General features: G+C 35.0%; 2 protein-coding genes across 2 annotated transcripts in view; one reads left to right on the forward strand and one right to left on the reverse strand.

The window, feature by feature from the left end:
- The window catches only part of pkn2a (protein kinase N2a), a 33,152-nt gene extending 25,367 nt beyond the window's left edge, over positions 1-7,785 (forward strand). Inside the window, 11 exon segments of the mRNA XM_028473738.1 lie at positions 96-222; positions 1,491-1,627; positions 1,773-1,848; positions 3,096-3,187; positions 4,137-4,313; positions 4,402-4,464; positions 4,541-4,617; positions 6,231-6,373; positions 6,453-6,560; positions 6,643-6,723; positions 7,441-7,785. Of these exon segments, the coding sequence (XP_028329539.1) occupies positions 96-222; positions 1,491-1,627; positions 1,773-1,848; positions 3,096-3,187; positions 4,137-4,313; positions 4,402-4,464; positions 4,541-4,617; positions 6,231-6,373; positions 6,453-6,560; positions 6,643-6,723; positions 7,441-7,644 (1,285 nt within the window). The 3' untranslated portion in view covers positions 7,645-7,785.
- Positions 7,786-11,252: 3,467 nt separating this feature from the next.
- On the reverse strand, positions 11,253-22,582 carry gtf2b (general transcription factor IIB). Its single transcript, XM_028473740.1, has 7 exons — positions 22,443-22,582; positions 18,917-19,026; positions 17,739-17,872; positions 17,514-17,660; positions 15,936-16,065; positions 13,241-13,522; positions 11,253-12,037 (listed from the first exon to the last, which is right to left on the reverse strand). The coding sequence occupies exons 1-7, from the start codon at positions 22,457-22,459 to the stop codon at positions 11,904-11,906; spliced, it is 954 nt and encodes a 317-aa protein (XP_028329541.1). The 5' UTR covers positions 22,460-22,582; the 3' UTR covers positions 11,253-11,903.

Genomic DNA, 22,582 nt, shown 5'->3' on the forward strand with positions numbered 1-22,582 from the left:
CTCTCATGTCTGCTATTGGCTGCTTTCTGAGCCCGGTGTTAGTTATTAAAGTGTGTGTTATTCATACGTTGGTGTGTGTGTGTGTGTGTGCACAGTGACCCACTGGTGACCAAACTAGACTTTGACAAAGAGTCCACACCAGGAGCCCAACGCTACACAGTACTGGACAACATCAGAGAACCCATGGTGCAGCACAAGCTCCCCAACAAGGAGGAAGTCCAGGTTCGGAGTGATTTTTTTTTTTTTTAACCCTCTTATTCTCTTCAAATATTACTAACACATGTAACCCTTTATTTTCCTCCACAAAATAATTTTCACAAAATTGTTTAACCAAATTTTTGTGTCAGGCACGTTTGTTTATTTGTTGATTACATAAATACGTTTTGAAACCGCTTGGGGTACACGATACGCCTGCAAAAGTACACAAAAAGAAAAATATACAGGACAACTACACAAGAGGACAATAAAAATAACAAAAATACTCAAGATTAATACAAAAACACAATAAGTACTCAAAAGAAGAAATACAGGCGCAAAACTAAAATACACAAGACGACAAAACAAATACACAATACGACTACAAAAATACACAATACAACTACGGCTACAAATATACACAAGGGGACTACAAAAGTACACAAATGAAAGAAAAATATACAGGACAAATACACAAGAGGACAACAAAAACACACAAAAGAACAAAAATACACAAGATTAATACAAAAACACAAAGTAAGAAAAATACACAAAAGGAGAAAAATACACAAGATAATTACAAAAATACACAATACACAATAAAAGTACAAGTACACAAAAGAAGAAATACAGGACAACTACACAAATACAGAAGATGACAACAAAAACACGTGTAGAACAAAAATACACAATACGACTACAAAGTTACACAATACAAGTACGACTACAAATATACACAAGATGACAACACAAGTACACAAGGTGACTACTAAAGTACACAAATGAAGAAAAATATACAGGATTACTACACAAATACACAAGAGGACAAAAATACACAAGACTACAAAATACACAAAAAGAGAAAAATACACAAGATGACTACAACAATACACAACATAAGCACAAGTATAAGTACACAAAAGAAGAAAAATATACAGGACAACTGCACAAAGTGGATAACAAAAACACACAAAGAACGAAAATACACTAGGACTACAAATGTACTAAAGATGACAACAAAAATACAAAATTCTAAATAAAGTCAACTATTGTTGACTCTAAGGATAATGAAGGGTTAATGGTTTAAAGTAAATTTTCTAGGCCTAACAATCTACTGTAGTCAGGCAATAAAAGCTCCATCCATCATCAGATTAAAGAACATTTATTTCCTGTACTTTGAAGCCTTTTAATAATTTATTATTTTTTTTAAATACACGATCAAACAGAGAAAAAGGTACTCCTCACTTCCTGTTTTCCCCCCCCATGTTTATTTTTATCCTCCTCGCTTTGTGCAGGATGCCCTCGCCTCCTTCGACTTCCTGAACAAGAGGAACAGCGTGATGATGATGAAGCCTGACATGGATGGAGAGGTGGAGCAGATCCATCATCCAGACCTGGACTTCACTGCCTTCCACAGAGACCAGGAGATAAGGTCTGTCAGCTCCCTTTGGTTCCTTCTTTTTTTACTTTTTAAACTTCTTTGTTTAATATCAGTACAGATTAAATCATATTGTTGCCAATGTCGCCCCCTGGTGGTTGAAATCTGAGCTTCATCCTAATATACTTGATGTTTCCAGGGAAGAAGAACCGTTTCACTTCAGCCTGCAGGACTTCAAATGTGTGGCGGTCCTCGGTCGTGGTCACTTTGGGAAGGTGAGACTTTTAGTGTAATCAACAATCTGAGCATTAATGCACACATTTTAGTTGTTATTTTTTATATTTTGCTGTTATTTTGGATGTTATGAATCATTTGGTGTATTTTTGTCGTCATTTAGTGTATTTTTGGAGTCATTCTGTGTAATTGTGTTGTGTGTTTTCATTTTCATCTGGCTTTTTTTTGGTGGGATGGTTTGAAATAAATAGATAAAATATAAGTCATTTTGTCCGTTTTTGTATATTTCGCTGTTATTTTGGATGCTTTTTGTGTATGAATCATTTTATGTATTTTTTGGACATTATTTTGTATAATATTCTGTGTAATTTTGTTGTTTAGTGTGTTTTAGGAGTCATTCATGAGATTTTTTGTTGATTTGTTTATTTTTCAGTTGTTTTTTGTTTTTAGAGTCATTTTGTGTATTTTTGTCGTTATTTGTATGTTTTTTGCAGTCATTTTGTGTAATTTCATTGTTGTTTTGTTTATTTTTTGTGTGATCGGGTGTAATGTCTTACTTTGCCGATCCGATCAATGACATCAGTGCATTTTTGTTGTCGTTTTGTATATTTCGCTGATATTTTGTGTGTTATGAATCATTTTGTGTATTTTTATTGTCATTTATTGTGTTTTAGGTGTCATTCTGTGTAATGTTGTTGTTTTGTGTTATTAATTTTTGTGTGTTTTTTTGTTGTCGTTTAGTGTGTTTTAAAGTCATTCTATGTGTTCTTGTTGTTTTCTTTTTATTTAGTGATTCTGTGTTATTGTGGGGATTTTTGAAGCCATTCTGTTTAATTTTGTTGTTTTGTGTATTATGAATCATTGTGTTTACTTTTGTTGTCGTTTAGTGTATTTTAGGAGGGTTTTTGTGAGATTTTATTGTTGTTTATTGCATTTTATCCATATTTGTTGTCGTTTTGTGTATGAGTCATTTTTTGTTGTCTGGTTACTTTTACTGTATTTTTTTATTTATTTTTGTTTTCATTTCATGTTGTTTGTGGCCTTTTTGTGTATTTTTCTGTTATTTTGTACTTCTTACACTTGCGTTAAATTATTGAGGCTGTGCAAAATTAGCGCTACAGTTGGAAAATGTGAATTACAATTACTAAAGCTTTTATTTGACAAACTACAAAAGACTGATTATTTAATTAGCTGCCCTGTCTCGAAAGCATTTAAATCATTTGAATTGTTGTGGTTTTCTTAGTTTGAAAACCTCCTGCTGATTCTGAAGTGTTTCTGTTCTCTGCAGGTTCTCTTAGCGGAATACAAAAGCACAGGAGAAATGTTTGCCATCAAAGCTCTGAAGAAAGGAGACATCATTGCACGTGACGAGGTTGACAGGTGAGACCAAGGTTTGACTCTCCCTATGATTTACAGCGCACGTGGGCAACAAAACAACTGCACGAGTCCTCAAAAACATTCCCAAAGCACACAATAACAGAACAGTTTACAAAAAAATACACTAAAATTATGACAAAAACATACAAAATGTACATAAAAATAGACAAATTATCTCCTAAAAACATACAGAATTATAGATGCACAAAACAACTACCAAAATAAGCAAAAATGATAGAAAAACATACAATATGACAGTGACAATACACAAAATGACTCCATAAAACATACATAATTTCAGAAAAACACAAATATTTAAAAAAAAAACATTGCACTAAACAACTACAAAACTATCAGTAATACACGAAACACAATGAAAATATAGAAAAACACAAAACAACGACCAAAACAAACTAAAATGACAACGATGATCCTCAAAAAACGACCTATTTTTAGAAAAATATATGAAAATGACAACAAAAATCTACATTAAATGAGATACACTTTTACAAATCAGCTACGAAAACACACAAATTACAGAGAAATGTACAACTGAATAACCGACTTATAAAATGTACTCCAACAACATACAAAGTTACATAAAAATACACAAAATGACTCAACAAAATGTACAGAATTTCAGAAAAACACACAGATAACAAAATACACAAAACGACAATCCAAATACACGAATGACTCCAAAAAACATACAAAATTATAGAAAAATGCTCAAAACAACTACCAAAATAAACAATTAAGAAAAAACGACAATAAAAACATATAAAATGAGAGATAAATACACAGAAAACACCAAAAATGCATCAACGAGAGAAAAAAACACAAAAATAGAGCCAACCATTTGTTTGTTGCGGTGTTAATGTTTAGATTGACTGCAGTGCCTCACAGTCTCTTCCTCTTCCTCTCCCTTTTCCTCTTCCTCTTCCTCTTCCAGCCTCATGTGTGAGAAGCGTATCTTTGAGACGGTGAACAGCGTCCGCCACCCGTTCCTGGTCAACCTGTTTGCATGTTTCCAGACGCAGGAACACGTGTGCTTCGTCATGGAATACTCAGCGGGAGGCGACCTGATGATGCACATCCACGCTGACGTTTTCTCTGAGCCTCGGGCCGTGTGAGTGAGACCAGCTCATGGTTTATATTCAGAACTTTTACTCTACATCATCATCATCATCTAACCTTCGTGTTTCCTGTCTGTGCAGATTCTACGCAGCCTGCGTCGTTCTGGGTTTGCAGTTTTTACACGACCATAAAATAGTGTACAGGTAAACGTTTAATTACTACGCTGCTACGGTTTGATCACAGGAAACACATGATCTATGGTTTATTTACACCGTGCAGAGATCTGAAGCTGGATAACCTCCTGCTGGACACAGAGGGCTACGTGAAGATCGCTGACTTTGGACTTTGTAAAGAAGGTAACGTGAAACTAAATGTTAGTGAAGACTTAAAAACTTTTGACTTTTATTGAGAAACTTACAGTGTAATAATATTAGTCTGTGTAATTTTGTTGTTTTGTGTGTTATGAATTACTGTGTGTATTTTTGTTGTCATTTTGTGTTTTTAAAGTCATTCTGTGAGATTATGTTGTTGTTTTGTGTGTTATGAGTCATTTTGTGCATTTATGTTGTCGTTTTGTATATTTTGCTGTTATTTTTTATGTTTATTGTGTGTTATGAATGATTTTGTGTGTTTTTTCAAGTCATTTTGTGTAATATTCTATGTAATTGTGGTGTTTTGTGTATCATTCTGTGTATTTTTGTTGTCATTTAGTGTATTTTTGGAGTCTTTTTGTATATTTTGCTGTTATTTTTTATGTTTTTTGTTCGTGTTATGAGTTATTTTGTGTGTTTTTGGAGTCATTCTGTGTAATTGTGTTGTTGTTTTGAGTCATTTTGTGTATTTTTGTTGTTTTCTATGTTTTTTGGAGTGATTCTGTGCAATGTTTTTTATAATTTTGTTGTGTGTGTTTTGAATCATTGTGTATATTTTTGTTGTTGTTTAGTTTGTTTTTTAAAGTCATTCAGTACATTCTTATGTTAGTTTTCCTGTGCAACTGTTGGTAGTTTTGTGTAATTCTGTTGTCATTTTCTATATTTTTCCTCCCCTTTTGTGTGTTTTTAATGTTAGTTCGAGTATTTTGGGAGTTTTTTGTGTGTCATTTATTGTGTTTTTTTTATTTGCTGTATTTTTGGAGTAATTGTGAGTGTTTTTAAAAATTCCTTTTATACATTTTTGTTATTTTGTTGTTGTTTTTCATTTTATTTTCCTGTCCTGTCAAATGAACTTCTTGAATTTCAATTTGGTCCGCACAAAATCAGGCCGAGGGCCGCATGTGGCCCCCGGGCCAACACTTTACCATGCCTCGTATATTCAACGTCAGATTGCAATTTTCACTTGATTAAAAAATGTCTGTTTTATGAAGTGAATTCCATATTATTTATCCATTTTCCGCATTCATGGAAAATCGGAGGCCCTAGACAACAATCGGTTTCTTTGTCTAAATTCACAGTATCTACTTTCTACTTCCTTATTTTAACACAGTGTTATCCTGGATGAGTTTGATAGAAATGTCTGTAATGTCATAGATGTGGTGGCTCCAGTCAAAACTAGTAGAAAACCAAACACACAGAAAACATCTTGGAGGAGGACTGAGATATTGCAGAATTTGAAATCTGATTGTAGAAGAGCTGAGCGTAAATGGAGATCAACAAAACTTCAAATTCATCTAGAACTATACAGAATAAGTCTGCGTACATTCAATAATGGCTTGTTCAAAGTGAGGCAGCAATACTTTTCTGAAATTAATGCTAAAAACTTCTCGCACGTTGTTTTCTGTAATTGAAAAGCTCACAACCCCCCAGATCAGATAGCCCCTGAATTACTGTCAACTGGAAAATGCAATGAATTTGGTGTATATTTCAATGAAAAAATATAATACAGAGTACATTGAAATGCGCTATGCATATACATTTGCCTTTCTACCATCATATGCCCGACATCAGACTGTTTTATTGTCCTCTGTGTGCAGGAATGGGTTTCAGGGATCGAACCAGCACCTTTTGTGGAACGCCAGAGTTTTTAGCCCCGGAGGTGTTAACAGAGACGTCATACACCCGCGCTGTGGACTGGTGGGGACTGGGAGTCCTCATCTTTGAGATGCTGGTGGGAGAGGTGAGCACGTCTTTCCTCTTTGACACCTTCTTTTTTTCATTGGTTCTGTGAGTAACGTTCCCGACTCGTCTCCTTTCAGTCTCCGTTTCCTGGAGACGATGAGGAGGAGGTGTTCGACAGCATCGTCAACGATGAAGTCCGCTACCCACGCTTCCTGTCCACAGAGGCCATCTCCATCATGAGGAGGGTGTGTAGACGCCCGTCTCTGATTGGATAGGATAGATTCTCCCACTGTTTGTGCAGTTTTGTATTTGTCTTTGTGATCTCAGCTCCTGAGGAGGAGCCCAGAGAGACGCCTCGGAGCAGGAGAGAAGGACGCCGAGGAGGTGAAGAAGCATCTGTTCTTCAGGGTGAGGAACAAGGACACACGTCTTCAGATGGAGATCTACTACGTACACACACGCACACACACACACACACCACAACAACAACAATAACACGCTAAATACAATCCAACAGACAAGGGACACAAAATGACCAAAAAAAACCAAACATACTAAATGGTTCAAAAACATCCTAAATGACTTTTAAAAAAAACAACCTACAAAATCACTTTAAAAAAAAAAAACATGTAAAATGACTAGAAAAAAATGTAAATGTACAAAGGACTCACAAAAATACAAAAACTTCAATATAAACAAAACTGAATGATATAAATTGTCACGTTTTGTAAATAAATAAATAATGAACTTACAAAATGACTAAAAGAAACTTACAGAATAACGAGAAAAAATACAAAATGACTAGAAAAAAATTTCAATGTTGAAAGGACTCACAAAAACTTACAAAATCACTAATAAAAACATGCAAAATGACTTTATAAAACATAAAGAATAATTTAAAAAACACAAAATGACCAAAAAACAAAAAAACAATCTTGAAAATCATACACCTCCGAGGAAGACTGACAGTCGAAAACATGTCAGGAGATCAAAGTGAATTTCCTGAAAAAAGTTAACATAGCAATAAATCTGAATCACAATCTATATTGAATCGGTATCTACATTAAGTATGGTGATACATTTTCTCTTGATGAATTGACCTCTGACACATGGTCTCTCCACTAGAACCTGGACTGGAACGGGCTACTAGCGAAGAAGGTGAAACCTCCGTTTGTGCCGACCATCCACGGATCCAACGACGTCAGCAACTTTGACGATGAATTTACCTCAGAGGCTCCCATCCTGACTCCGCCCAGAGAACCTCGAGCTCTGAGCTCAGCCGACCAGAACATGTTCTCTGACTTTGATTACATCGCAGACTGGTGTTAGCCTCCCTCACACACACACACACACACACACACACACACACACACACACTGTGAAGTGACCGTCGCTCACTCCGAGGCTGTGACTCTGTGCCATTAAAGAAAGTGTTGGAGGAAAAAACCTACTTTTTTTTAAAAAAGTCAACATGAAGAACTTTTTTTGTTTTTATTAAAGGAACAGAACATTGAAAATGTGTCGGAGAGTGAAGGAGCTTCTCCTGCCTGTTGGTCTGACCACTGAGAATGTCTTTCTTTTTTTTATATCATCAACTTCAAGAAGGCAACATCACAATCATGTTATACTTGTTGTCGCCGTCGTCTCTTTTTCATGTGTACATATTATATTCAGCTGTACGTCGTCGCGATTCCTGTATCTTTATTGTGAAAAGCCCTCGTTGTCTTTATATCGTTTGTGAAAAAAGCATCAAACGCTCGATCCTTCCATCCATTAAAGGGATCTTCCACTGTTTTTACAAATGTGGCCTAAAACCTTCTAAATGTCCTTAATAGTAGATCAATGTCTAACACATCTAACACATTATAATGCAACATATTCATTTAAATAACTTTTAAAAATGAGACTACTTCACAGTTTTAGAGCCTGTGTTCCTCCATCTTGGAATCATGTGATTGATGATGTCACACGGCCCCACTGCCTGTAAACATCCCATTGTTTTCTATTGGAGGGAAACATTCAGCCTGATTTTTAGATCATTTAGCAGCTTTTTTGGTATAAATAACAACTTGTGCTGCTTTTGGTTGTTATAAATAATTAGGAAAAGTTAAAGTAAAGATCTAAACATCTTTTGTTTATCGAAAGCGGATAAAAACAATTGACCACACGGGGCAACAGTTCCCACTCTGTGGTTTGGTAGTAGACGAAGCAGAGATGAATAGCTCTCCTAAGGGACCTTTACTCTTTCTTAAACAGTGCCCTGACACGCTTTGGTGGCAGAAGTTAGCGAGTAAATCACAGGTGGGAGTCCTTAAGTCCGTAGCAGTCCTTAGTACTGTATAAGGGAGAATAAAGGTCCCTTAGGGTTTGTGTGTCTTTAACAGTGCATAAAAAGACCTTTAGGGTGGGCGTCCAACAGTCTGTGATTTAGTCACTAACTTCAGCCACCAGAGTGTGTCAGCGCACTGTTTAAGGGAGCGTAAAGGTCCTTGAGGAGAACTTTTATGAGGGACTGTTAAAGACAGACAAACCCTGAGAATAGAAGTCCATATGGTGGGAGTCTGTGTTTTACTCGCTTACTTCAGCCACCAGAGCATGTCAGCACACTGTTTAAGTGGGAGTAAAGGTCCGTTAGGAGAGCTTTTCTTCTTTGCTTCATTGTCACTTCACTTTTTTTATTATCTTTTGGTAAACAAGAGGTTTACATCAACAGTTTTAACTGTTCCTGATTATTTAGAGCGACCAAAAGCAGCACAAGTTGTCATTTTGAATGAAAAAGTAGCTAAATCATTAAAAAATTAGGCTGAACGAATTGAAAACAATGGAATGTTTCCAAGCTGTAGGGCCGTGTGACATCATCAATCACGTGATTTCAAGATGACGAAACACGGGCAATAACATGGTAACGTAGTTCCATTTTTAAAATGAATATGGTGCATAATAATGAGTTTTATCAGACATAGATCTTCTAAGTACATTTCAAAGGTTTTAGACCAGATTTGTAAAAATGGTGGAGGATATCTCTTTAAAAGCCGAGTGTGTCAGTGAAGTTTTTGTTTTTCAGGTTTATTTCATTCAGGATGATTTTTTCCTTTTTCTTTTTTTTTTCCAGTATTTTTCGTGTTGAATGTGATGCTTGTGAGCGACTCACACAATCAAAAAAAAAAAAAAGAAGCAGCCAAAAACCAGTTTGCTGGACTTAAAAAAAACAAAAGTATGCGTCACGAGTCCGGCTGTAGCCCTGCAATCATGAACTGTTGACAGCTGAGCGCAGGGCGTGTAATATATATATAATTTACATACTGAGTGTGTACAAATGAGCGCAAAAAAGCATTTTTTTATCAGTATTTACATTTTTTAATGCTGAACATAGTTTGTACAAAGTTGTTTTTTTTTTTTTTTCTTTGCATGTTGTTGCCCCCAGCTGGTTTTTGATGGTACAGCATTTTACTCAACATTACCGTTGCTGTTCAAACCTGGTGTAAAGTTTAATGTTTGTGTCTTTTTTTTTTTTTTTTTTTGCAATCAATGCAGGAATTAAACATTTTGTAAACAGGTGCCGACCAAAGGAATGAATGAATGAATGAGCTCGAAAAGCTGCATTGGAACAATTTTTAAATTTTTTTTTTATTGAATAATCAGTTCACGTTTTACAAAGAGCTTCCCTTCAGTCGCACACTTTAAATTAGCTTTTATTGTTTTTTCCTAATCAATATTTCAAGAATAGTTGTAATTTTGTGAGAATAAAGTCATATTTTAATAAAATCATAATTTTGAGACTAAAGTCATAATATTTCAAGATTAAAGTGACAATATTTCGAGAAGCTATAATTTTATTAGTCATATTTCACGATTTACGTTGCAATATTTTATGAGATTAAAGTAATATTTCAAAATTAGTCTCAGTATCTCGAGAAAAAAGTTGTATCTTAATAAAACCGTAATTTTATTAAAGTTGCAATATTTTTGATAAAATAGTCGTGTCTTGATAAAATCATAACTTTTTGAGATTAAAGTCGCAATCATTTGAGAATAGGGTTGTAATTTTATGAGAATAAAGTTGTATCTTAATAAAATTGCAATTTTTAGATTAGTCATGAGTGTTATGAGAATAAAAGTTTTTTGTTTTTTTTTAATTGCAATTTTATGATATTAAAGTCACAATATTTCAAGAACAAAGTTGAAATTTTATGAGAATAAAGTCGTACCTTATTAAAGTCAATATTTCAAGATTAAAGTCGCAATCTTTTTGAGAATAAAGTCGTAATTTTATGAGAATAAAGTCGTCGTTGCCCCCAGCTGGTTTTTAATGATGCATTTTTACTCAACATTTAAACCTGGTATAAAGTTTCATGTTTGTGTTTGAAATAATGAAAGAATGAACTGAAAAGCAGCTTCGAAACAAGTTTTTTTTATTGAATAATCTGTTCACATTTTACAAAGAGCGTCCCTTCAATCGCACACTATAAATAAAGTTATAATTTTCTGAGATTAAAGTCACAATATTTCAAGATTCAATTTGCAATATTTAAAGAAGTAATATTTCCAGAACGAAGTTGAAATTTTATGAGAAAAAAATTGTATCTTGATAAAACCGTAATTTTATAAAGTCATATTTCAAGATTAAAGTCGCAATATTTCAAGAATTAAGTAGTACCTCAATAAAATCGTAATTTTATGAGATTAAAGTTGCAATAATTTGAGAATAAAGTTGTCATTTTAGGAGAATAGTCAATAGTCTGAGAATGAAGTCGTATCTTGTGGAATTAAAGTCATTATTTCGAGAATAGGGTTGTAATTTTATGAGAATAAAGTTGCTTCTCAATAAAATTGTTATTTTCTGAGATTAAAGTCATAATATTTCAAGATTAAAGTTGCAATATTTCACAATTTAAGTCATAATTTCATGAGAATAGTCGTCGTTGCCCCCAGCTGGTTTTTTTTTTTTTAAATGGTACAGCATTTTACTCACTATTTAAACCTGGTGTAAAGTTTCATGTTTGTGTTTGAATGAATGAGCTCGAAAAGCAGTTTCGGAACAATTTTTTAAAATGTTTTATTGAATAATCCGTTCACATTTTACAAAGTGCTTCCCCCCTTAAATTAGCATTTATTGTTGTAAACAAATGTTTATTATTACCAAATCTGTGTCACTGCTGAGGTATTGTTTTAAATTACGAACAAATACTAACAAAATAGACCTGCTCGTTTTTGGTTTTTTTCAACAACAAAAAAAAACAAAAAACGAGGAATCGGGGGAAAAAACAGGGTTTTTTTTTTTTTTTTTAATGTGTACAGTATGAAACCTCAAATCGCAATCATCAGGTACTTGGATACACACACGCGAACGCACACACACAGTATATACAATCAAATGAAATACTGCGAGTGCAGTCTGTAAAGCCAGTGAGCGCTGGAATGTGTCTCCTTTATTCACAGAGCGCTTCCTGTAAAACTCACTGGTCACGACCAGAGAAGAAGAAAAAAAAAAAAACACGTCCAAATTCAACAGAAATTATTTTTTTCCTTAAAAAGTAAATACAGCAAAAAAATATCAGCACTTTATAAAGGAGGAGGGGGCGGAGTCTTCACAGCTGGGGCAGTTTGTCGACGGGCGTGTCAAATTTGAAGTCTGGAGGGAAGAGTTCGGCAGCTCGAGGGTAAATGAGACGATACGACTGTCGGATGGTGACGTCGGCCACGCCCGCGATGTCTCCGATTTCTGAGAAAAGAAAAGACGAAAAGTTCAGATTTACATAGTTTCAGAGCAGGAAACGATAACAAAACAAAGGTTAAAACGTTAGCGAAGCTCCTCCCACAGACGGCGGGAACCTTTACGCCGTAAATTCAAAGCTGTGGATTATGACGATGTATTAGGGTCACGTTAAAATAAAATAATAATCTGGGCACTACGAGGTATGAGAATAAAGTCGTATCTTAAAAAAAAAATCATAATTTAATGAGATTAAAGTTGCAATATCGAGAATAAAGTTGTAATTTTATGAGAATAAAGTTGTATCTTAAAAAACGTAATTTAATGAGATTAAAGTCGTAATATTTCAATAAAAAAAACGTAATTCTATGAGTTTAAAGTAGCAATATTTCAAGAATAAAGTTGTATCTTAAAACAAAACTTAATTTTATGAGATTAAAGTTGTAATATTTCAAGAATAAAGTTGTAATTTTATGAGAATAAAGTTGTATCTTAAAAAACGTAATTTAATGAGATTAAAGTCGTAATATTTCAATAAAAAAAAAAACGTAATTTTATGAGTTTAAAGTAGCAATATTTCAAGAATAAAGTTGTATCTTAAAACAAAACTTAATTTTATGAGATTAAAGTTGTAATATTTCAAGAATAAAGGTGTTATTTTGAGAATAAAATATCTTTATAAAATCCCAGTTTTGTGAGAATAAGTCGTAATATTTTAAGATTAAAGTCAGAATATTTTGAGAAGTTGTAATTTTATGAGAATGAAGTCGAATCTTAATAAAATCATAATTTTATGAGATAAGTCATAATATTTCAAGATTAAAGCCGCAATTTTCAATGATAAAATCTTAACTTCATGAGAATAAAGTTGTATCTTAATAAAATCGTAATTTTATGAGATTAAAGTCATAATATTTCAAAATTAAAGTCGAAATATCTCGAGAATAAAGTTCTATCTTAATAAATTTGCAATTTTATGATATAAATCATATTTTAAGATTCTACTTCCTGTCTGTCGGCACAGATTCAGCCAATCCTCGTTTAAATGTGTCGTGAAACTTCGTTCGTGAGTAAATTCTTCCGTTTTTTAATTGTTGACCTATAAATCGCATCAGCTTTAAGGACCTTAACCCTGCCTTTGATGAGGAGATCAAAGGAAATTCCCTGAAAATAGGTAGAATTATTAACCCCGCCTCCTTTTCACACACCCACCTTTCTGGGTCTTCTTCTCCGCGGAGGCCTGGGAGGCCATGTAGATGGCGGCTGCAGCCACAGAGATGGGGCTCCTTCCAGGGACCAGGTCCAGTTCTACAGCCTTCCTGGCTATGAAGGTAGCAGCCATCTGGACCTGCTTAGGGAGGCCCAGGTTGGAGCAGAAACGGGACATAAAGTCTCCAGTGGTGATCAGGTCCACGCTGGTCTCCAGAGCCTTCAGGATCAGCTTGAAACACCGACCGATCTCTTTCTTTGAAATCCTGGAGACGGCACAGATTTCTGAAGCACAATCGGGGAAAAAAGAAAAACTTTGAAAACACGATTACGACTTTTTTTTTTTTTATAAATGTAAGATTTTTATCATATAAAAATACATAATTTTAGTTTACTAAACACTCTACACTACACACTCAATAGGTATATAGGTGCTGGTCTTATAATTAGAATATCATGAAAATGTTGATTTATTTCAGTAATTTCATTCATATTATATTCATTCATTACACACAAACTGATATATTTCAAATGTTTATTTCTTTGAATTTTTGATGATTATAACTGACAACTAATGAAAATCCCAAATTCAGTATCTCAGAAAATTAGAATATTACTTAAGACTGATACAAAAAAAAAAATTCTAGAAATGTTGGCCAACTGAAAAGTATGAGCATGTACATCACTCAATACTTTTTACTGCAGCAATGGGCGTGGCATGGAGTGGATCGGTCTGTGGTACTGCTCAGGTGTTATGAGAACCCAGGTTGTTCTGATAGTGACCTTCAGCTCTTCTACATTGTTGGGTCTGGTGTCTCACATCTTCCTCTTCACAATATCTTATAGATGTTCTATGTGGTTAAGGTCAGGTGAGTTTGCTCCTTAAACCAGGTACTGGTAGCTTTAGCACTGTGTGCAGGTGCTAAGTGCTGTTGGAAAATGAAATGTGCATCTCCATAAAGTTGGTCTGAAACAGGAAGCATGAAGTGCTCTAAAACTTCCTGGTAGACGGCTACGTTGACCTTGGACCTAAGGAAACACAGTGGACCAACACCAGCACATGACATGGCACCCCAAACCATCACTGACTGTGGAAACTTTACACTCCACCTCAAGCAACGTGGATTCTGTGTCTCTTCCTCCAGAGTCTGGGACCTTGATCTCCAAAGAACATGCTAAATGTACTTTGATCAGAGAACATCACTTTGGACCACTCAGCAGCAGTCCAGTCCTTTATGTCTTTAACCCAGGGAGACGCTTCTGACGCTGTCTCTAGTTAAAGAGTGGTTTGACACAAGGAATGCTACAGCTGAAACCATGTCTTACATACGTCTGTACGTGGTGGTTCTTGAAGCTCTGACTCCACCTACAGTCACTCTTTGTGAATCTCCATCACATTTTTGAATGTGTTTTGTTTCACAATCCTCTCCAGGGGGCGTGGTTATCACTATTGCTTGTACACTTTTTTCTACCACATCTTTTCCTTCCCTTCACCTCTTTATGAATGTGCTTGGACACAGAGCTCTGTGAACAGACAGGTTCTTAGGCCATGGCCTGTTGTGTCTTGTCCTCCTTCTGGAGACCATTTAAATGAATGTATATCTTATACAAGTTTCACTTTCTGAATGAAATTACTGAAATAAATCAACTTTTTCATGATATTCTAATTATATGACCAGCACCTGTATATTAATCTACTATAAGTATAGTTAGTATGATTAGGATGATGACCGTTCCCACTGAATTATACTTCCAAGTTTTCCCCCTAAAAAAATTCCTTCAAGTACAAAAAAAGACATTTCTTAGAGTGTTGTGCAATTGTTTTTTTTTGTACTTGAAAAATATTTTTTGTAATTGAAGAATTGTTAAATATGCTGAGCTTGTCTGATGGATACATTTCTTATTTGCAAAAGAAAAGGCATTAGTTTACGGATGAGGTTTTGTATTTGAAAGTCGTTGCGTGTGTTTGTGAGGATTTGAAGTGCACATCCTTGAATTGGAAGGATGTGCACTTGGAAGAAGTGCACATCTTGGAAGAATATTTTTTGTAATTGGAGACGTGTTAAACATGCTGTATTTGTTTGATGGGTATGTTTCTTATTGGCAAAACAAAACACAATGTTTTTGGACGAGGTTGTGTTTGTGAGTAAAACGTGCTTTATGCGTTCAGATTAACTTCAAAATAAGAGCCCTATTTACAAACGCATTTAAAAAAACTAATGAAAGACAAGAGGAGATGCTTTTATTTTGAAATGGTGAGGCTAAGTGACTTCACTTTCAATGTAATCATTTTGTAGCTAATTTTTATGTAATTTGGGGAAATTCCGTGCAATAATTTCAAGTAATTTGCAGGATTTGGGAAAAAAATTATAATTATTTTATCAATTTGAGACTAAAAATGACTTCCATCATGTGATATAAGAGTGTTATGTGTAAGCCCTGCAAATATTGTGGAGTTTTGTTGAAGTTGTGTTTTATTTTGGAGATATCTACAGCTGAATTACTTTTTCATTTACACAGTGTTTCATGACTTCGCTGACTTTTTTGCTTTCTGCTGCGGGCCGAATTGGATGGTGTAAAGGGCCGGATTTGGCCCCCGGGCCTTGAGTTTGACATGTGTGTCATATAGTAAGTAAGTTGTACGTTATTGTGACATTTCCAACAGCCTTAATGGTAATAATGTGGACTTTGTGGAGACCTTTGAAGGTTCTGGGGACTCCTTCCTGTCTGCAGGCGATGTAGAGGCAGGCGGACGCGATGGCATCGTTTGCTCTTCCTTTCAGACTCTTCTGCTCGTACACCTGCTTGAAAAGGTTGTTGGTTCTATCCTGGGGGGGGCAGAAACAGGACACGATGATGAAGGATGTTCACGTTTCACTCATAGATCACTAGGGATGAGTACATTTCACATTTCAACCGATACTCGATACCCGTGAATCAGCATCGGTAGCAATTTTCTGTACTTTTTTGTGTGGTAATAAATAGTAAATACGACTTCTTCAGCCATCGCTGAACTCGCAGCTACTGCCAATGTTGTGTTCAGGGTTGGGCTCAATTATAATTGTAATTGATAATTACAGTTATGATGTAATTATAACTGTAATTGTAATTGGAAAAGATCTGTTGCTGTTGTGATCGTAATTGGATTATAACTGAGTTCAACTAATTCACTTTGTAATTGTAATTTGCATGGACATTCTATAATAACTGTCAACTACAATCTAATTAAATGCAAAATTGAGGATTAAAATTCTATGGTTCACACTTACATAGCAAACAATTATTAAAATATGTTTTATGTTTTCCCACGACCTGTCATTTACCATTAAAAAAAAATTAATCAAGAGGCATAGTGACAGAAAAAAGGCTCAGACGCCCACACCAAAAATATTAATACCAATATTTTCATTGATTAGGAAGCCTAACAAGCTAACCAAGAGATGAAGAACAAATTAAATGATAAATAATATTTTTACAGTATTTTACAGCTGATTTAAGACAAGTGACCTGTTATCATAAGAGATGCTAACAGGAAGCTAACACAAGAGGAAGTTTTACCTTGATTTGGTTATTTATTAACTAATTTTATTTATTAAGTAATTGACTTCCAGGGGGAAATAATAATTGGAATATTGGCCGCCGTAATCATAATTGAGTTGCAATTGAACTGGATAATTGAAGAGGTAATTGTAATTGACCCAAACCCTGGTTCAGACACTGCAGGGGGAATTACCAACTCTTCCTCTCCTCACAGTCACAAGCGAAACAGGATTTTACATGAAGCGACATCAAATAATTAGGTCGTCACCTAAACAAGTTCTGATGAACTACGGCCGGGCCCGCGGAACGTCTCCGCGCCGAATAGCACGTACCACGTTCCCAAGAATTCAGTCCCTGGCGCCCCTGTGGCACATACGGAGTAATGGGCCCCATTTACTGTATACATTGGTATGTGTCAATGATTCACTACCACCAACCGTCGTAATATGAGAAATCGACTTTCGTTTTTTTTTTTTCTTTTGTGGCCCCAAATGGAAAATCGGGCTGCAAGCATCGATACGTACACATCCATAGATTATAGATACATTTCAGTCTGATCCGTTCACAAATAACAGAGGAGTGATTTTAACTAATGTACACAAGAAGAAGAAGAACAAAGTGAGTGGCGTTTAGAATCTGGTAGGTGTAAAAAGTACAGAATTCGGTGGTACCCATCCCTACAGATTGTGCAGATTCCCCACCACACAATCCCATCATCAGGTGTGTCTCTACTCACTACGATGTTGCGGGGCAGGTTGATGCGGTCGGCCATGGTGCTGATCTCTTTGAAGGCGTTGAGCATGGCTCTGTCAGAGCTGCTCATGGTTCTCCTGTTCTGGTATTTAGAGTTTCCGAATTCGTCAAAGCTGGCGGCGCCGGTTCCCTGTCAGACACACGCGTTAGAACCAATCAGACGCTGAGGGCTGATTAGGGATCAGACCCAGCTGCAGACAGGGCTCACCTTGCTGATCATGGTGGTGAGGTCTCCCCCATTGAGCAGAGGGTTCTGAGCGTCTCCCACTCTGGAAGGATCTTTGAGGGCTTTTTCATTAGAGAACGTCCTCCACTCTGAGCCCACGTCAATCACTCGATCACCTGCAAAACACAACAAGATGCCTTTAGGAAATTAAGAATATTTACTGAACTGAGCCCGTTTGCTTATTTTTTACCATTTTTCTGCAACTACACCAAATTTACCATATTTTAACCTGTTTTCATCACTTTTTCTTGTCATATTTTTGCTCCTTTTAATGCATTTCTGCCACTTCATCACATTTCAATGCCTTTCCTGCACCGTTTTTCCACTTCCAAGACATTTTCAGCACTTATAAACCCTTTGCACCACTTTTCCACCTAATGTCACATATGTTGACCCATTATTGTCACTTTTAACCTTTTTTCACCATATTTCATGCTTATTTTTGCCAATTTAACCCCATTCATCATTTGTCATGCCCATTATTTGACAATTTAAAGTAATTGTTCTGACTTTTTTGCCACTTTTTGGCCAATATTACCACTTTAATCCCTTTTTACCACTATTACTGTCCATTTTTTGCCCACTTTATTTCCAACTTTAACCAATTTGTGTGGTTTTTAAAACTCAATTTTACCACTTTTTCCACCATTTTTGGTCACTTTTAACCCATTTTGTTTCAAATTAAAACAAAGATTTACATCTTTAAAATGACTATATACTATGGGGCAAAATACTAATAAACCTCCTGGATAACAGTGGATATTATTCAGATCAATAAATAAATGTAAATGCTTAAACAAGAATATTCCACAACTGCATGAAATAAATAAAATAATAACTTAGAAAACCCTGAAAAATAATCTGAATAAATCCCTAAAAACTAAATATTATATTTTGAACTTTAACATAAGTAGAATATTTAAAAAAAGAATAATTTAAACATTCTGAGAAATACCCTCAAAACCAATAAAAAATACTGAAATAAAAGAGTTTTAAAAGTAAATAATGACAATTCAAGATCACTTCAGTTATTGTATCGCAGAGTTTACACTTATTCCTATATAATCCAATTTTTATTTTTATTGCCAATATCGAATCGATTTTCGATATGGATATTGAACTGAAACTTTACACATTCAAAGTCCAGGAAACGGACTCACCTACAACCAGGCCACAGCAAGGACAGATCATGTCCCCCGCTCTGTAGTCTTCTACCAGGATGGCATCAGGGTGGTTGGGACACTGAACTTTGGGAAGAGCCAAACCATCTCTGATATAGAAAAACACAAGTAAAGTGATCAAGCAACAGGAAGTCCGTCAAATGACAAAACCAAAAAAGGAGGAGGAGGTGTAGAGGTAAATGTGTCTGAATTAAACTTGACTTGATCGTGGATATGACTAAAAAGTATGATGCAATGTAAACGAGAAAAAATCATAACAAAAAATAACTGACAAAGACAAAACATACACAAGGAAAAAACACAAATCCTGACTCCAAAAAATACACAAATTACAGAAAAATACACCAAATGAAAACACAAAACACTCAACGACTAAAAAACACAAATAAACAAATATTCCCAAATTGACTGAAAAATACATAAAATAACTCTTAAAAACATACAAATTGATTATTAAAAATCAAAAATCAAAAAAAATGAAATGTTTTTTGAAACAACAAAGGAAACACACACAAATCATGAACAAAAAAAAAAAAAATCACAAATTGATTAAAAACTCACAAAACAACAACAAAAGCACACAAAAAGACAAAATAAATGACAGAAGGGCACACAAAACAACAAGAAAATCACACAAAACAGACAAATAAAATCAGAAAATGAGAAAAATACACACAAAATGGCTATTGAAAACATATAAAAAATATTATAAATAACTTATAAAAGAAAAAATACAAAACTATTTAACACACAAAATGATTTTAATAAAACAAAAAACGCAAACAAATTGTGAACAAAAATACAGGCATTGATTAAAAACTCGCAAAACAAAAACAAAAGCACGCAAGACAACAACTTGTTCTTTTTGGAAAGACACAAACCTGACTCCAAAGAAATTGCAATAAAAACACAAAATTACTATTAAAAACATACAAAATAGTAAAAAAAAAAAAAAACTGATAAAGAAAAAACTCAAAATTATTTTCAAAACAACAAAAACTCACAAATCATCGACACAACAAAGTGCTGTGATTGATCATTATTCTAAATGCTGACATGAATGTTGATGACCCTCAGATCAGATAAAATCCCTTCTTTGCACCCCGGATATGATAAAAGTTTCCTATCTCTATGTGTCTTACACTTTTCTGTGGTAAATATAAAGAATATATTTCATTTCCAGGAAGTAACAGGTGACTGCTTTTCTGCCAAGCGACCCTGAAAGCTCAAAAGCTGCTCGTTCAGAGAGTGTGACAAAGGATACCACTGCGTAGTTAGGCACCACTGTACGGTGCAAGGACACACAGATAAACTAGACATGAAGAATGCCACCTAAGTCAAATATCAGCACATCTCACCTTATTTATATTTCACGAAGCCAGCCTGAACAAATCAGGGGGTATTTCATCAAAGTGTTCTTATTAGTAGAGCCAGGCTTATGGTTTAAACCTGGTTTAAAGCTGTCCGTGACCATGGTGGCTTTCACCATTCCATCAAACTCTTCTCAGCTTGGAGCTCCCCAGCTGAGCCAAGCCAGCTGACAGTGTTTAGCTTAAATGGACATCTTCATAAGACCCATGAGATCGATCACAGATTTAACTAGGCAAGACCTGTATTCTCAAGGTGAATACGTATTTGGCAGTTAGAAATTGGCAAAAATCACAACCTGTATCTGGATTTGTTGACAAGTTATATAATGCAAAAAAACAGAAGACTGACCTTGACCTCAAATGTGACCTTGAGCAAAGGTTTTTTTTGTTTTGTGATGTCATCAACTTTGACCCCTACCAATCTTTTTACTGGTAGGTCATACAGTGTTGGTCTAATTAAATAAAATACTCCACTTGAGATGAACTTTTCATAAATGTAAGCATCGATCTTGTACGATAAATACTCAAAGATAAGGAAAAAATTTTGTCTTTGACACTTGACACGACCTTTTGGCTCCAAAAAAGGTCGTCCGCACATCCTTGACATTGCCCCTATGTATGAGATGACAAATGTGTCATTAATGCTGCATTAATAACCTAGGAGGAGACCCAAGACAAAGGAGTTGCACAAAAAAATGAATAAGATCTCCTACCATTACAATGTATTTAGCAATTTTCCAAATACATTGATTAGAGACGTGAGGGCACATGCGCTGCAGCTATTAATCTGATTAAACAGCCAATAGAAACCAATGCTGACACCAACAGGACGCGACATCATCCGTTACTGAGCAGCGGAAAAAAAGTTGAAGAAGTTTCTGTGGTTTGAACATTTTAAAAGTAGTAAAGTGTTAAAAATGGTGTTATTTAGTCCATTTATCATAGAAAACAACTGAAACGTGATCAAACACTGATCATGTGAGTTGATACGTTTTTAACACCTGTCAGCGTTTAATAAAAGATGTAACTTACAATTAAATAATATGTTTTTATTCATTTTAGAAGTGAAGACATTTATTCAATCATAATTAAATGACATGTAAAATGACAAGAACACACAAAAAATATAAAATAACACAAAAAAATATGAGAGAAATGTGAAAAATAAAAATAACACAAAAAATGACCCCAAAAACTTACAAAATAAAAGGAGAATACTCAAAAAGGACAACAAAAAACCCACAACACAAAAAACAACAAATATATTGCAAAACCACAAAAAAAACAGTCCAACAAAATTACAGAAAAACATACAAAAAAAAGCAAAAGACACAGAAAACAACAAAAATGTACACGAAATGACAACAAAACACAGAAACCCCTCTAAACAACAACAAAAACACACAAAAGGACTCCAAAAACACTGTCACGAGGTTACTGTAAATATATGAACCTGGAAAATATACAAAACAACAACAAAATGACCAACACACACACACTAATAATAAATAATAAAAATCACGCAAACCCCCCCCACGAAAATACACAAAACGACAACAACAGAGACAACATGTTGAAAAAAAGACCAAGTACACAAAAATTACGTACTATACATAACAATGAAAAAGTTATTATTATTAATTTTTTTGTAACCAACTTCGAAAAGTAGGTAAAATAACTTGAAATACTGGCAACAGACGCTAATAGCTAAAGCTCAGATATAATTCGAGTTTATATTATTCAGTGGCAACGCTTTGTTTTGGCAGTAATTACATTATAATAACATTGGTACAGTGTTTGTTTACAGACGTGAACTGCGCTACACTCAAGAAACCAACAACAACAACAACAACAACAATAATAATAACAAAAACAACAACAGAGGACACGTCAACGGCCAGCCCGATGCCGGTGAAAGCAAAGCGGGGACACAAACACCGACTTCTGGCAACATCCGATGCTCATTTACCAGCTAACATGCTAACCAGGACAATAGACGGACGTCTACCGTCAGCATGTGTCTACACTAACTTTCCACTAGTTCATTTTGTAGCTAAACCTCCGCGTTTAAACTACACTTATTCACAGAAGGAGACAAAGAAGGTCCAGCGGTGCGAGATGAATGTGCTACGTACCGGCTCGTAGACGCCATATCTGTTTCACTCTGACCGGAAATTCAAAGCAACGATTGTCTTCGGCACCAATATTTATAAGGTTATTTGGTCACGTGGGCGCTGAACCTACGGAAAGGCAAAGAGGACAAACAAGGTGTGGC

Source organism: Gouania willdenowi, chromosome 17, assembly GCF_900634775.1.
Source record: "Gouania willdenowi chromosome 17, fGouWil2.1, whole genome shotgun sequence".
In the NCBI taxonomy this organism is placed as follows: Eukaryota; Metazoa; Chordata; class Actinopteri; order Blenniiformes; family Gobiesocidae; genus Gouania; species Gouania willdenowi.